This window comes from Nematostella vectensis, chromosome 5 (genome assembly GCF_932526225.1).
Source record: "Nematostella vectensis chromosome 5, jaNemVect1.1, whole genome shotgun sequence".
Lineage (NCBI taxonomy): Eukaryota > Metazoa > Cnidaria > Anthozoa > Actiniaria > Edwardsiidae > Nematostella > Nematostella vectensis.
The window spans coordinates 1,220,756-1,234,657 of NC_064038.1; the positions used below are offsets into that span (position 1 = coordinate 1,220,756).

Here is a 13,902-nt window from a genome sequence, read left to right on the forward strand (position 1 = left end):
TACTTCCTTATTTTATCTCATCACCAGGCCTTCCGGGTACTCTTGATCTTCTGTAGTGTACTTTTTTTAAAAGTAAAATACTTCCCTTGAACGAAATTAAACTATGAGCTGGACTGCGAACTGAACTGGAGACACTATAAGAAGGAAATACTTACTCGCAAGCCATTATAAGAGCGGTCCCAAAAAAGTCTTCATCCGCATTGTGGGATTTTAGATTAAGGTTGACTCCCGCTTTGACCTGCAAGAAACGAAAACGAATACCAGGCCAAACGTTACCTCAGAACATAACGAATATTCAGATGGCCATCTTAGACAAAAGGGGGAACGGACATCGGGCACAGACGTAACTCGTCACGTGACTCACCAGAGCCTCGACCGCATGTAAGTTGTTCCATTTCACAGCCAACTGCAGCGGGGTGCGGCCATGTCGGTCACGTGAATTGATGACGTCATGGCAGGCAGCAAGCCTTCCCAGCAGCACTTGCAGGCAGGTGGGAGTGCCCTCATCTTTGTGACGAGTGAGGAAATGTAGGCAGGTAAATTTACCTAAAAATGAGCATAATCATCAGACGAGATCATGGAAAAAGAGCATAATCATCAGACGAGATCATGGAAAAAGAGCATAATCAGCAGACGAGATCATGGAAAAATTGTTTTAGAAGGTTATTTACAAACTTTGTCTTTTAATATTCAGTAAAAAAAGCGTGGTTGACAAGAGCTCTTAAATTTTATCGACTTCATCTGAGGGGGTTTCACGCTCGGGGATCTATCTGAGGGGGTTTCACGCTCGGGGATCTATCTGAGGGGGTTTCACGCTCGGGGCTTTATCTGAGGGGGTTTCACGCTCGGGGATCTATCTGAGGGGGTTTCACGCTCGGGGATCTATCTGAGGGGGTTTCACGCTCGGGGATCTATCTGAGGAGGTTTCACGCTCGGGGATCTATCTGAGGGGGTTTCACGCTCGGGGATCTATCTGAGGGGGTTTCACGCTCGGGGATCTATCTGAGGGGGTTTCACGCTCGGGGATCTATCTGAGGGGGTTTCACACTCGGGGATCTATCTGAGGGGGTTTCACGCTCGGGGATCTATCTGAGGGGGTTTCACGCTCGGGGATCTATTTGAGGGGGTTTCACGCTCGGGGATCTATTTGAGGGGGTTTCACGCTCGGGGATCTATCTGAGGGGGTTTCACGCTCGGGAATCTATCTGAGGGGGTTTCACGCTCGGGGATCTATTTAAGGGGGGTTTCACGCTCGGGGATCTATCTGAGGGGGTTTCACGCTCGGGGATCTATTTGAGGGGGTTTCACGCTCGGGGATCTACCTGAGGGGGTTTCACGCTCGGGGATCTATCTGAGGGGGTTTCACGCTCGGGGATCTACCTGAGGGGGTTTCACGCTCGGGGATTTATCTGGGGGGGTTTCACTCTCGGGGATCTATCTGAGGGGGTTTCACGCTCGGGGATCTATCTGAGGGGGTTTCACGCTCGGGGATCTATTTGAGGGGGTTTCACGCTCGGGGATCTATTTGAGGGGGTTTCACGCTCGGGGATCTATCTGAGGGGGTTTCACGCTCGGGGATCTATCTGAGGGGGTTTCACGCTCGGGGGTCTATCTGAGGGGGTTTCACGCTCGGGGATCTATCTGAGGGGGTTTCACTCTCGGGGATCTATCTGAGGGGGTTTCACGCTCGGGGATCTATCTGAGGGGGTTTCACGCTCGGGGATCTATCTGAGGGGGTTTCACGCTCGGGGATCTATCTGAGGGGGTTTCACGCTCGGGGATTTATCTGAGGGGGTTTCATGCTCGGGTATCTATCTGAGGGGGTTTCACGCTCGGGGATTTATCTGAGGGGGTTTCATGCTCGGGGATCTATCTGAGGGGGTTTCAGGCTTGGGGATCTATCTGAGGGGGTTTCACGCTCGGGGATCTATAGTTTCACGCTAGTTTGTGGGTTAAGAGTCAAAGATCCTCCCTCCCATCCCCTAGTTTGTGGGTTAAGAGTCAAAGATCCTCCCTCCCATCCCCTAGTTTGTGGGTTAAGAGTCAAAGATCCTCCCTCCCATCCCCTAGTTTGTGGGTTAAGAGTCAAAGATCCTCCCTCCCATCCCCTAGTTTGTGGGTTAAGAGTCAAAGATCCTCCCTCCCATCCCCTAGTTTGTGGGTTAAGAGTCAAAGATCCTCCCTCCCATCCCCTAGTTTGTGGGTTAAGAGTCAAAGATCCTCCCTCCCATCCCCTAGTTTGTGGGTTAAGAGTCAAAGATCCTCCCTCCCATCCCCTAGTTTGTGGGTTAAGAGTCAAAGATCCTCCCTCCCATCCCCTAGTTTGTGGGTTAAGAGTCAAAGATCCTCCCTCCCATCCCCTAGTTTGTGGGTTAAGAGTCAAAGATCCTCCCTCCCATCCCCTAGTTTGTGGGTTAAGAGTCAAAGATCCTCCCTCCCATCCCCTAGTTTGTGGGTTAAGAGTCAAAGATCCTCCCTCTCATCCAAGGTTTTAGCATTAAAGACCGTCAACCCGACCTGCGTGAGGCGTGGTTTCGTATGCTATGAAACCCTATGCAAACGAGTTTATCTCAAGTGAATTAAATCCACTTGAATCACGGTGAATTTGAACCCATCCTAAAGCTAAAACACCATGATTTTGGAATTGAAGGATTAAACAATAAAGGGAAAATTGAATTTTTTTAAAACATGAGACTTTTGAATATTCAAAACCAAAACAAAACAAGTCTCACGCTTGTCGGGTTTACGGACATTGACGCAGTCTAGCAGAGGAGGATTAAGTGCGGGACACAAACCAGTCATTCCGTATTCGTCATCTTTATCTTTTTCACCGTCCTTCCGCTTTACAGTCAGTTGGAAAGTATCCCGAGCGTGGTATTCGACTCGGTCTCCCTGTGTGATGGCCCCCACGGTGCACTTTACGTCTGCATCGAAAGCCTCGATCAAAACCTGCAAAAGAAGGACATGTGAATGAGGTTTGAACATGTGATACATGCTAAAATCTTTATGATACGGACAGCTTCATTGTACAAGATAATAGCAAAAAGTGGACAGTTTTGCCCTCTGCACCAGTAAAATGGTTCTACAAATACGAACCTTGATGAAGTCCCGCCCAGCGACGTGCTTCTCTTTCTGCTTCACACAAAGTACAAGTTACTTTTTAAGCAACACAAAATAACCATTACATACTTTAAACCCTTTCTCACAAAGAAAAGACTTTCTGACTTTATTCGTTAGCGCTAAAAAGTTGCTTTTTGTTGCTGTTATTTTGCCGCTAAAAGGCTGAGCGCGCGCTAGTTTGCCAACCTAAGCTACGTGATCTCTTAGCGCAAGTCCCAATTCGAAAATAAACTTGCTTTAGCCTTCAAGGCCTCTTGCAAGATCCTAGCTAAGTTAACTCAGTTAATAAAACAATAGAAAGAAATAACAGCAACAACAACAGCAACAGCAACAGCAACAGCGACAGCGACAGCAACAGTAACAGCAACAGCAACAGCAACAGCGACAGCGACAGCAACAGCAACAGTAACAGTAACAGCAACAGTACAGTAACAGCAACAGCAACAGCGACAGCGACAGTAAAAGCAACAGCGACAGCAACAGCAACAGCAACAGCAACAGCAACAGCAACAGCAACAGCAACAGCAACAGCAACAGCAACAGCAACAGTAACAGTAACAGCAACAGCAACAGCAACAGTAACAGTAACAGTAACAGTAACAGCAACAGCAACAGCAACAGCAACAGTAACAGCAACAGCAACAGCAACAGCAACAGCAACAGCAACAGCAACAGTAACAGCAACAGCAACAGCAACAGTAACAGCAACAGAAACAGCAACAGCAACAGTAACAGTAACAGTAACAGTAACAGCAACAGCAACAGCAACAGTAACAGTAACAGTAACAGCAACAGCAACAGTAACAGTAACAGTAACAGCAACAGTAACAGTAACAGCAACAGCAACAGTAACAGCAACAGTAACAGTAACAGTAACAGCAACAGTACAGTAACAGCAACAGCAACAGTAACAGTAACAGCGACAGCGACAGCAACAGCAACAGCAACAGCAACAGTACAGTAACAGTAACAGTAACAATAGCAAAAACATAAACAATAAAAATAATTACCTTGTTGTCTGACTTGGTACATGTTTCACAAGCCTCTAAGAGCGGAGTAAACCCCGTATTATCAACCTTGCTCGTCAGGGCTGTCCTCGTGGGCTTGTCCAGCTATAACCATGGCAACAGAAACTATCAATCATGGACAAATCTGCAGCCTTTGATTTCAAGAAGAGCCTGAGAGGCGCTGTTTGTAGATCGCCCCGTGGTGTTGTGCCTCTCACCACAGGTTTCCCGGTCGCTATGTAGTGCTGTGCCTCTATTGGCTGTTAGCTGTATCCCGTGGTCAGACATGAGTTTTATGGTGGCTGCCTGAGGCGCCTTCTATTGACTAGACCACACTGTATCGGCGCTTCTATTGACTAGACCACACTGTATCGGCGCTTCTATTGACTAGACCACACTGTATCGGCGTTTCTATTGACTAGAACACACTGTATCGGCGCTTCTATTGACTAGACCACACTGTATCGGCGTTTCTATTGACTAGACCACACTGTATCGGCGTTTCTATTGACTAGAACACACTGTATCGGCGCTTCTATTGACTAGACCACACTGTATCGGCGTTTCTATTGACTAGAACACACTGTATCGGCGCTTCTATTGACTAGACCACACTGTATCGGCGCTTCTATTGACTAGACCACACTGTATCGGCGCTTCTATTGACTAGACCACACTGTATCGGCGTTTCTATTGACTAGACCACACTGTATCGGCGCTTCTATTGACTAGACCACACTGTATCGGCGTTTCTATTGACTAGAACACACTGTATCGGCGCTTCTATTGACTAGACCACACTGTATCGGCGCTTCTATTGACTAGACCACACTGTATCGGCGCTTCTATTGACTAGACCACACTGTATCGGCGCTTCTATTGACTAGACCACACTGTATCGGCGCTTCTATTGACTAGACCACACTGTATCGGCGCTTCTATTGACTAGACCACACTGTATCGGCGCTTCTATTGACTAGACCACACTGTATCGGCGCTTCTATTGACTAGACCACACTGTATCGGCGCTTCTATTGACTAGACCACACTGTATCGGCGCTTCTATTGACTAGACCACACTGTATCGGCGCTTCTATTGACTAGACCACACTGTATCGGCGCTTCCATTGACTAGACCACACTGTATCGGCGCTTCCATTGACTAGACCACACTGTATCGGCGCTTCTATTGACTAGACCACACTGTATCGGCGCTTCTATTGACTAGACCACACTGTATCGGCGCTTCCATTGACTAGACCACACTGTATCGGCGCTTCTATTGGCTACACCACACTGTATCGGCGCTTCTATTGACTAGACCACACTGTATCGGCGTTTCTATTGACTAGAACACACTGTATCGGCGCTTCTATTGACTAGACCACACTGTATCGGCGCTTCTATTGACTAGACCACACTGTATCGGCGCTTCTATTGACTAGACCACACTGTATCGGCGCTTCTATTGACTAGACCACACTGTATCGGCGCTTCTATTGACTAGACCACACTGTATCGGCGTTCCTATTGACTAGAACACACTGTATCGGCGCTTCTATTGACAAGACCACACTGTATCGGCGCTTCTATTGACTAGACCACACTGTATCGGCGCTTCTATTGACTAGACCACACTGTATCGGCGCTTCTATTGACTAGACCACACTGTATCGGCGCTTTTATTGACTAGACCACACTGTATCGGCGCGTCTATTGACTAGACCACACTGTATCGGTGCTTATATTGACTAGACCACACTGTATCGGCGCTTCTATTGACTAGACCACACTGTATCGGCGCTTCTATTGACTAGACCACACTGTATCGGCGCTTCTATTGACTAGACCACACTGTATCGGCGCTTCTATTGACTAGACCACACTGTATCGGCGCTTCTATTGACTAGACCACACTGTATCGGCGCTTCTATTGACTAGACCACACTGTATCGGCGCTTCTATTGACTAGACCACACTGTATCGGCGCTTCTATTGACTAGACCACACTATATCGGTGCTTTCGCAATTCAGTTTTCCAGATGCAAGGAGAGTTCTAAGCTTTCATTTAAAACTAGCACGGGCCGTGCTAGCTTTAATTGTTAATATACTCACCCTGTTAGCAACATTGGTTGCAAAGGCAGCCATCGAGGGTGATAGACAGCTGCCACTCATCATGTGCATCAGGTTTCGCCCAGTGTTGTCTAGACCAATTGCCGGGTCTGCACCACTCGTCAGGAGGACTTCAAACAGCTCCACGTTACCCTTCGGATTAAAAACGCGTTGGAACGTGTACTTGCGTGTTTGTTTTTACGAACTTCGCGCTAATTGTGTGAGGAAATCATATAGCGCTAGCAACATTTGTTTGACAAGAAACACGCTATTGAGTTAACAGCTATTTTACATTCTTCTTCCGTCTGTGAAAAAAAAGTGATACATTCAAATATGTAGATTCGTTTGTACTAAAACGGCTCTCTCCCCCTCCCCTTACGACACATCGCAGCGTTATGAATTAGTATACTTGCACTTAGAAACCACGTGACTTTTGAGTGACAAACACAGAGGTGGCTTCCACGCCAGAGAGCGAAGAAAAATTATACCTTTCAATGACAATAATACCCTGGGTACCAGAGGCTCCGAGCTTCGCGGCGAGAACAAGAGCCTCTGGCACCCAGGGTATGACAAGAAGCCGAGTTGTCTGAATACATGGTTTTGAATAATAAGGTTCATGAAGGTTCGACGCATGCGTACCCCTTTCAAGGCCGTCATAAGCGGAGTGAATCCTTCCTTGTCTACGGCATTCATGTCCGCGCCGGCCGATATGAGCAGGTTCAGCGACTCACTGTAGGCGCGTCTCACTTGCGATGCAAGGAACTCATTCCTCTGATTCTCCTGTTCTTCGACAGTCCCCTTCAGTTGGTCCTGTTTTGAAGGCAAACTAGATTTTGGCTACCTATTTTTCTTCCCGAAGTTTTTATATAAGCGCTATATAAATATTATATATAATTTATTTTCATTTAATTTTTCTGAACTTGTTTTGTTATGTTGCAGACTTATCTCTCTCATATGACTCACTATTGTTTCCTTGTCAGGTGATGACGTTTTTGCTTTAGCTTTTGCTTTCATGAGAAATTCAGCGGGTTGAGATATATTTAAGCAGAGGAAAAACTACCCTGGGTACCAGAGCCTCCAGACTTCCCTCGTCCAGTGACGCTCAGCCGTGACCTGGTACCCAGGGTAGCGAGAAACTTATTTACGCCCGAAAGCATCATCTTTAGATCGTTATACCTTGTTATTTCTGCTACATAATTACAGATTGCGTCACGCATCATACAAACATGATTGTGAGTTTGTGTGTAAGCATTGACACTTAAGGTCGTACCACCATCCATTGTCCCCGGTATCCCCTCCCCTCCCCCCAATACTTCAGGAAAGTTTAATGATGCTAGAGACGGGGCCTTACCGTTTTGTTCCAAGAAGAAAACTGATTCACAGAAATAATGTCTTGATGCTCGCTCAGATCGAATTGATTTTGCTCGCTGCTCGAATTCTTAAAAGGGAAACCCTCTCGCAAGTTCTCCCCAAGGACAACTCCATAATGACACCCTTACCTCGGTCTCTTCAGGATAAAATCGCCTGATGTCCAGTTCCTCAGTCTTCATCACTTGCAGATGTACAACACCTCGGCCCTGCTCGTTGACTCCGATATTGGGTTTTGCTCCCAACTCGATCAGTTTACGTATGAGAGGGAAGTTGCGCTGGGGGGGACCAAAACCAGTACGTTATCGATGATTTGTTAAAACATGCTGCAATCATCATGTTTCTAACAGTGACCTTAAAGCCCGTTAATCAGACTTGCGTGACGCGTTGTTTCGTATGCTATAAAACTCTATACAACGAGATCTCACCGGTGAACCAAAATCTGCTTGAATTACAGTGAATTATAATCCAACTTACCATTTACACAGCTTAATTCTATTTTTAAAGGATCAAAATAGTGCAGGGAAAGTTGTATTTAAAAAAAATAATACGTACATAATAATAATAATAATAATAATAATAATAATAATAATAATAATAATAATAATAATAATAATAGTAATAATAATAATAATAATAATAATAATAATAATAATAATAATAATAATAATAATAATAATAATTATAATAATAATAATAATTATAATAATAATAATAATAATAATAATAATAATAATAATAATAATAATAATAATAATAATAATAATAATAATAATAATAATAATAATGATAGGGCCTTTAACATGATACTTTATGCTGACGATTATCAAACTGATGACAATGATAATGATTTATGGTGAAGACATTGGTGCTACGATGATGATAATGAAGATAATGATTAATCATGTGATGATAACAATGGTAATGATAATGATGATGATTATGATGATGATGATGATTTATTTGATGAATATAAATGGTTAAGATAATGATGAGGATGATAATGATGATTATGATTAATCATGCGATGATAACAATGGTAATGATAATGATGATGATTACTAATATGATGAAAAAAAATGGTTAAGATGATGATGATGATGCTTTATTAGAATATTCTATTACAAAAGCGGGTTGGGAAAGATGGAGTGGAAGGAAGATTTATGAAAAAAATGAAGACGAAAAGAAGAAAATTTTTGAAGACGAAGACAATGGTAGAAGGTGATGATGATGATGATGGTGATGATAATGGTGACAACTACGAATTTTCAAATTAATAACTACAACAACACAAAAAAAAACATTTATCACAAAATCAGGAAGGTCCCGGACGCATTACCTGTAACACAGCTACCATCAAAGCCGTCTCCCCACTGGACGTAGTAGCGTTAACATCAGCCCCAGCTTTCACCAAACACTCGGCGGCGAGACAAGCCGCACGCGCCCTTGACATGACAAGACGAGGAGGAGGAGAGAAGTATCCCCCAGAACGCTAAGGCAAAACAACATCCATAAGAATGTGACCTATGGTGGAATACAAAATACCCCAACACGCTAAGGCAACACAACGTCCATAAGAATGTGACCTATGGTGGAAAACAGAATACCACAACACGCTAAGGAAAACACAACGTCCATAAGAATGTGACCTATGGTGGAAAACAGAATACCCCAACACGCTAAGGCAAAACAACGTCCATAAGAATGTGACCTATGGTGGAAAACAGAATACCCCAACACGCTAAGGCAAAACAACATCCATAAGAATGTGACCTATGGTGGAAAACAGAATACCCCAACACGCTAAGGCAAAACAACATCCATAAGAATGTAACTTATGGTGAGGAACAGAATACCACAACACGCCAAGGCAACACAACGTCTATAAGAATGTCACCTATGGTGGAAAACAGAATACCCCAGCACGCTAAGGCAACACAACATCCATAAGAATGTGACCTATGGTGGAAAACAGAATACCCCAACACGCTAAGGCAACACAACATCCATAAAAATGTGACCTATGGTGGAAAACAGAATACCCCAGCACGCTAAGGCAACACAACGTCCATAAGAATGTAACTTATGGTGAGGAACAGAATACCCCAACACGCTAAGGCAACACAACATCCATAAAAATGTGACCTATGGTGGAAAACAGAATACCCCAGCAGGCTAAGGCAACGCAACATCCATAAGAATGTAACCTACGGTGGTAAACAGAATAACCCAGCAGGCTAAGGCAACACAACGTCCATAAGAATGTAACCTACGGTGGTAAACAGAATAACCCAGCAGGCTAAGGCAACACAACGTCCATAAGAATGTAACCTACGGTGGTAAACAGAATACCCCAGCAGGCTAAGGCAACGCAACATCCATAAGAATGTAACCTACGGTGGTAAACAGAATAACCCAGCAGGCTAAGGCAACACAACGTCCATAAGAATGTAACCTACGGTGGTAAACAGAATAACCCAGCAGGCTAAGGCAACGCAACATCCATAAAAATGTAACCTACGGTGGTAAACAGAATACCCCAGCAGGCTAAGGCAACGCAACATCCATAAGAATGTAACCTACGGTGGTAAACAGAATAACCCAGCAGGCTAAGGCAACGCAACATCCATAAGAATGTAACCTACGGTGGTAAACAGAATAACCCAGCAGGCTAAGGCAACACAACGTCCATAAGAATGTAACCTACGGTGGTAAACAGAATAACCCAGCAGGCTAAGGCAACGCAACATCCATAAGAATGTAACCTACGGTGGTAAACAGAATACCCCAGCAGGCTAAGGCAACGCAACATCCATAAGAATGTAACCTACGGTGGTAAACAGAATAACCCAGCAGGCTAAGGCAACACAACGTCCATAAGAATGTAACCTACGGTGGTAAACAGAATAACCCAGCAGGCTAAGGCAACGCAACATCCATAAGAATGTAACCTACGGTGGTAAACAGAATACCCCAGCAGGCTAAGGCAACGCAACATCCATAAGAATGTAACCTATGGTGGAGAACAGAATACCACAACACGCCAAGGCAACACAACGTCTATAAGAATGTCACCTATGGTGGAGAACAGAATACCCCAGCACGCCAAGGCAACACAACATCCATAAGAATGTAACCTATGGTGGGGAACAGAATACCCCAGCACGCTAAGGCAACACAACGTCAATGAGAATGTAACCTACGGTGGAGAACAGAATACCCCAACACGCTAAGGCAACACAACGTCCATAAGAATGTAACCTATGGTGGGGAACAGAATACCCCAACACGCTAAGGCAACACAACATCCATAAAAATGTGACCTATGGTGGAAAACAGAATACCCCAACACGCTAAGGCAACACAACGTCCATAAGAATGTAACTTATGGTGAGGAACAGAATACCCCAACACGCTAAGGCAACACAACATCCATAAAAATGTGACCTATGGTGGAAAACAGAATACCCCGGCAGGCTAATGCAACGCAACATCCATAAGAATGTAACCTACGGTGGTAAACAGAATAACCCAGCAGGCTAAGGCAACACAACGTCCATAAGAATGTAACCTACGGTGGTAAACAGAATAACCCAGCAGGCTAAGGCAACACAACGTCCATAAGAATGTAACCTACGGTGGTAAACAGAATACCCCAGCAGGCTAAGGCAACGCAACATCCATAAGAATGTAACCTACGGTGGTAAACAGAATAACCCAGCAGGCTAAGGCAACACAACGTCCATAAGAATGTAACCTACGGTGGTAAACAGAATAACCCAGCAGGCTAAGGCAACGCAACATCCATAAGAATGTAACCTACGGTGGTAAACAGAATACCCCAGCAGGCTAAGGCAACGCAACATCCATAAGAATGTAACCTACGGTGGTAAACAGAATAACCCAGCAGGCTAAGGCAACACAACGTCCATAAGAATGTAACCTACGGTGGTAAACAGAATAACCCAGCAGGCTAAGGCAACGCAACATCCATAAGAATGTAACCTACGGTGGTAAACAGAATACCCCAGCAGGCTAAGGCAACGCAACATCCATAAGAATGTAACCTATGGTGGAGAACAGAATACCACAACACGCCAAGGCAACACAACGTCTATAAGAATGTCACCTATGGTGGAGAACAGAATACCCCAGCACGCCAAGGCAACACAACATCCATAAGAATGTGACCTATGGTGGGGAACAGAATACCCCAGCACGCTAAGGCAACACAACGTCAATGAGAATGTAACCTACGGTGGAGAACAGAATACCCCAACACGCTAAGGCAACACAACGTCCATAAGAATGTAACCTATGGTGGGGAACAGAATACCCGAACACGCTAAGGCAACACAACGTCAATGAGAATGTAACCTATGGTGGGGAACAGAATACCCGAACACGCTAAGGCAACACAACGTCAATGAGAATGTAACCTACGGTGGAGAACAGAATACCCCAACACGCTAAGGCAACACAACGTCCATAAGAATGTGACCTATGGCAGGGTTGAATTAAACTCAATCGCTTTAGAGTGTTTAGTTTTCAATGTTCTGCGAACTCTCTTCGACGATGTCCAGCTGTTATACCGCCTTCTGGCTTCAATCATTCAAATGTTTGAATATCGAAAGCCAGAAAGCGGTGTAGCGGATAGAATATTGCAATCTGTAGTAGTTATCTTGTTACACGAATTATGGCTGTGGGCTACTCGAAGTTCTTAAGAATTTTCTCTTAAATGCTTCTACATCAAGTACACTCACCCATTTTGATGAAGGTTTGAAGTAATCTTCTTCAAGGTCAGAATCATCATACTCCTTCCCATCACCCTCTGGGGGCTCTTCCACCTCCATGCTAGCATCATTACCATGAGGGGGACACGACTCTTTCTCTGGGGGAGTGGGTGCGGTTGGGTGTGCCCCATCATCTGAGGGAGTGCTTTCTTCGTCACTATCCGGCTCCTTACAGGTTACATCTTCTACTGGGAGACCCAGCCATTTTGCCTTAAACAGCTGACGGATGCAATAAAACAATTATGGGCACATGTTGGAGAGCGTAAATTGACGAACTGGTGAAATAACCATCCACTTTGGATAGATAATATACGTGTCTTAGTAAGTCGATTAAAATATCCAATTAAAAGACTTTTGATAGATAATACACGTGTCTTAGTAACTCGATTAAAAAAGCCAATGAAAATGGGCGTCGTGCATGACGTGACGTCAACATTTAGGAAAATAAAAAAAAAACAGATTTATGAAGTCCCATCTAACCCACTCGTTAAGACTTAATCAAAGCTTTTTGAACCAACTCACTAATTAATCCATCCTCACTTCTTACTCCATAACCCAACTCACTTATCAAATCTTAACCAAATATTTACTTACACGTTGGTCTGATTTGTAGATAGAGTTAGCAGCCAGGAAATGAAGCTAAAAGAAAACATAGAATGACAAGCATATTCGGAAAAAATAATATCTTATCACTCTCATTTCCCCTCTCCCTAAATATGGGTCATTATTATCTCAATAAAATAGCTAAATTTTGACTTGGACAACACGACTGTATGCTTTAGCAGCGACCAAAATACGAAAGGACAGCTAAAATCCCCAGAGCAACAGTTTTAAAGTATATATAGCGTATCAAGCAAGGGAAGGTGGTGTAATCAAACAACTAGAGTGACCTCATAGATATGCGGCGCGTACCGGAGTCCATTTATCTATGTCAGGGATTGTGACATCAGCGGACTTCGCCTCCACAAGGAACTGCAGTCTCCTCATCAAATGTGAGCCCGCCTTCTCACTGGCCAGCGTCTGGGACAGCAAAGTTCTACCCTTATCGTCAGGAAAGTTGACGTCACAGTTTTCAAGGCTGAGTAGATACTCGGCGCAGTGAATATGGTCTTTCATGACCGCTACGGCAAGTGGGGTGGTCTAGGGAAATGAAGCGAGAAAATAAGTCTAAAAATGTTTGCATTCAGTGCTGGTAGGTTCTGGAATTCTCCCCTTGAAGGTAGATAGATGACAAGCTAGAGTCTCTTGGATAAGAGGAAAATAAAGGGAGAAGTCGACTGAGTGTGCAATAAACCTTGCGTAAGTCTGCAGCAGTACTACCCTTTCACAGATTGGAAGAGGCTGTATCAACCTACTTTGATTGGCTAAGGCTATCAACCTTTATCTGATTGGATGAGTCTGCATCAACCTTTCTCTGATTGGATGAGTTTTTATCAACCTTTGTCTGATTGGATGAGTTTTTACCAACCTTTATCTGTTTGGATGAGTTTTTATCAACCGTT

At 44.3% G+C, this 13,902-nt stretch overlaps 1 protein-coding gene across 3 annotated transcripts in view; it reads right to left on the reverse strand.

The window, feature by feature from the left end:
* LOC5500668 (poly [ADP-ribose] polymerase tankyrase) overlaps positions 1-13,902 on the reverse strand; it is a 72,352-nt gene that overhangs the window by 45,342 nt on the left and 13,108 nt on the right. For 2 of the 3 annotated variants that reach the window (XM_048728161.1, XM_048728163.1), the window contains exons 14-25: positions 13,313-13,540; positions 12,995-13,039; positions 12,371-12,619; positions 8,947-9,099; positions 7,739-7,885; positions 6,879-7,049; positions 6,243-6,392; positions 4,131-4,232; positions 3,097-3,135; positions 2,796-2,949; positions 365-546; positions 156-238 (exon numbers count right to left, since the gene is read on the reverse strand). In XM_048728161.1, the coding sequence (XP_048584118.1) occupies positions 156-238; positions 365-546; positions 2,796-2,949; positions 3,097-3,135; positions 4,131-4,232; positions 6,243-6,392; positions 6,879-7,049; positions 7,739-7,885; positions 8,947-9,099; positions 12,371-12,619; positions 12,995-13,039; positions 13,313-13,540 (1,703 nt within the window). The remainder of the gene's footprint in view (positions 1-155; positions 239-364; positions 547-2,795; positions 2,950-3,096; positions 3,136-4,130; positions 4,233-6,242; positions 6,393-6,878; positions 7,050-7,738; positions 7,886-8,946; positions 9,100-12,370; positions 12,620-12,994; positions 13,040-13,312; positions 13,541-13,902) is intronic. The other variant, XM_048728162.1, reaches the window with a different exon arrangement.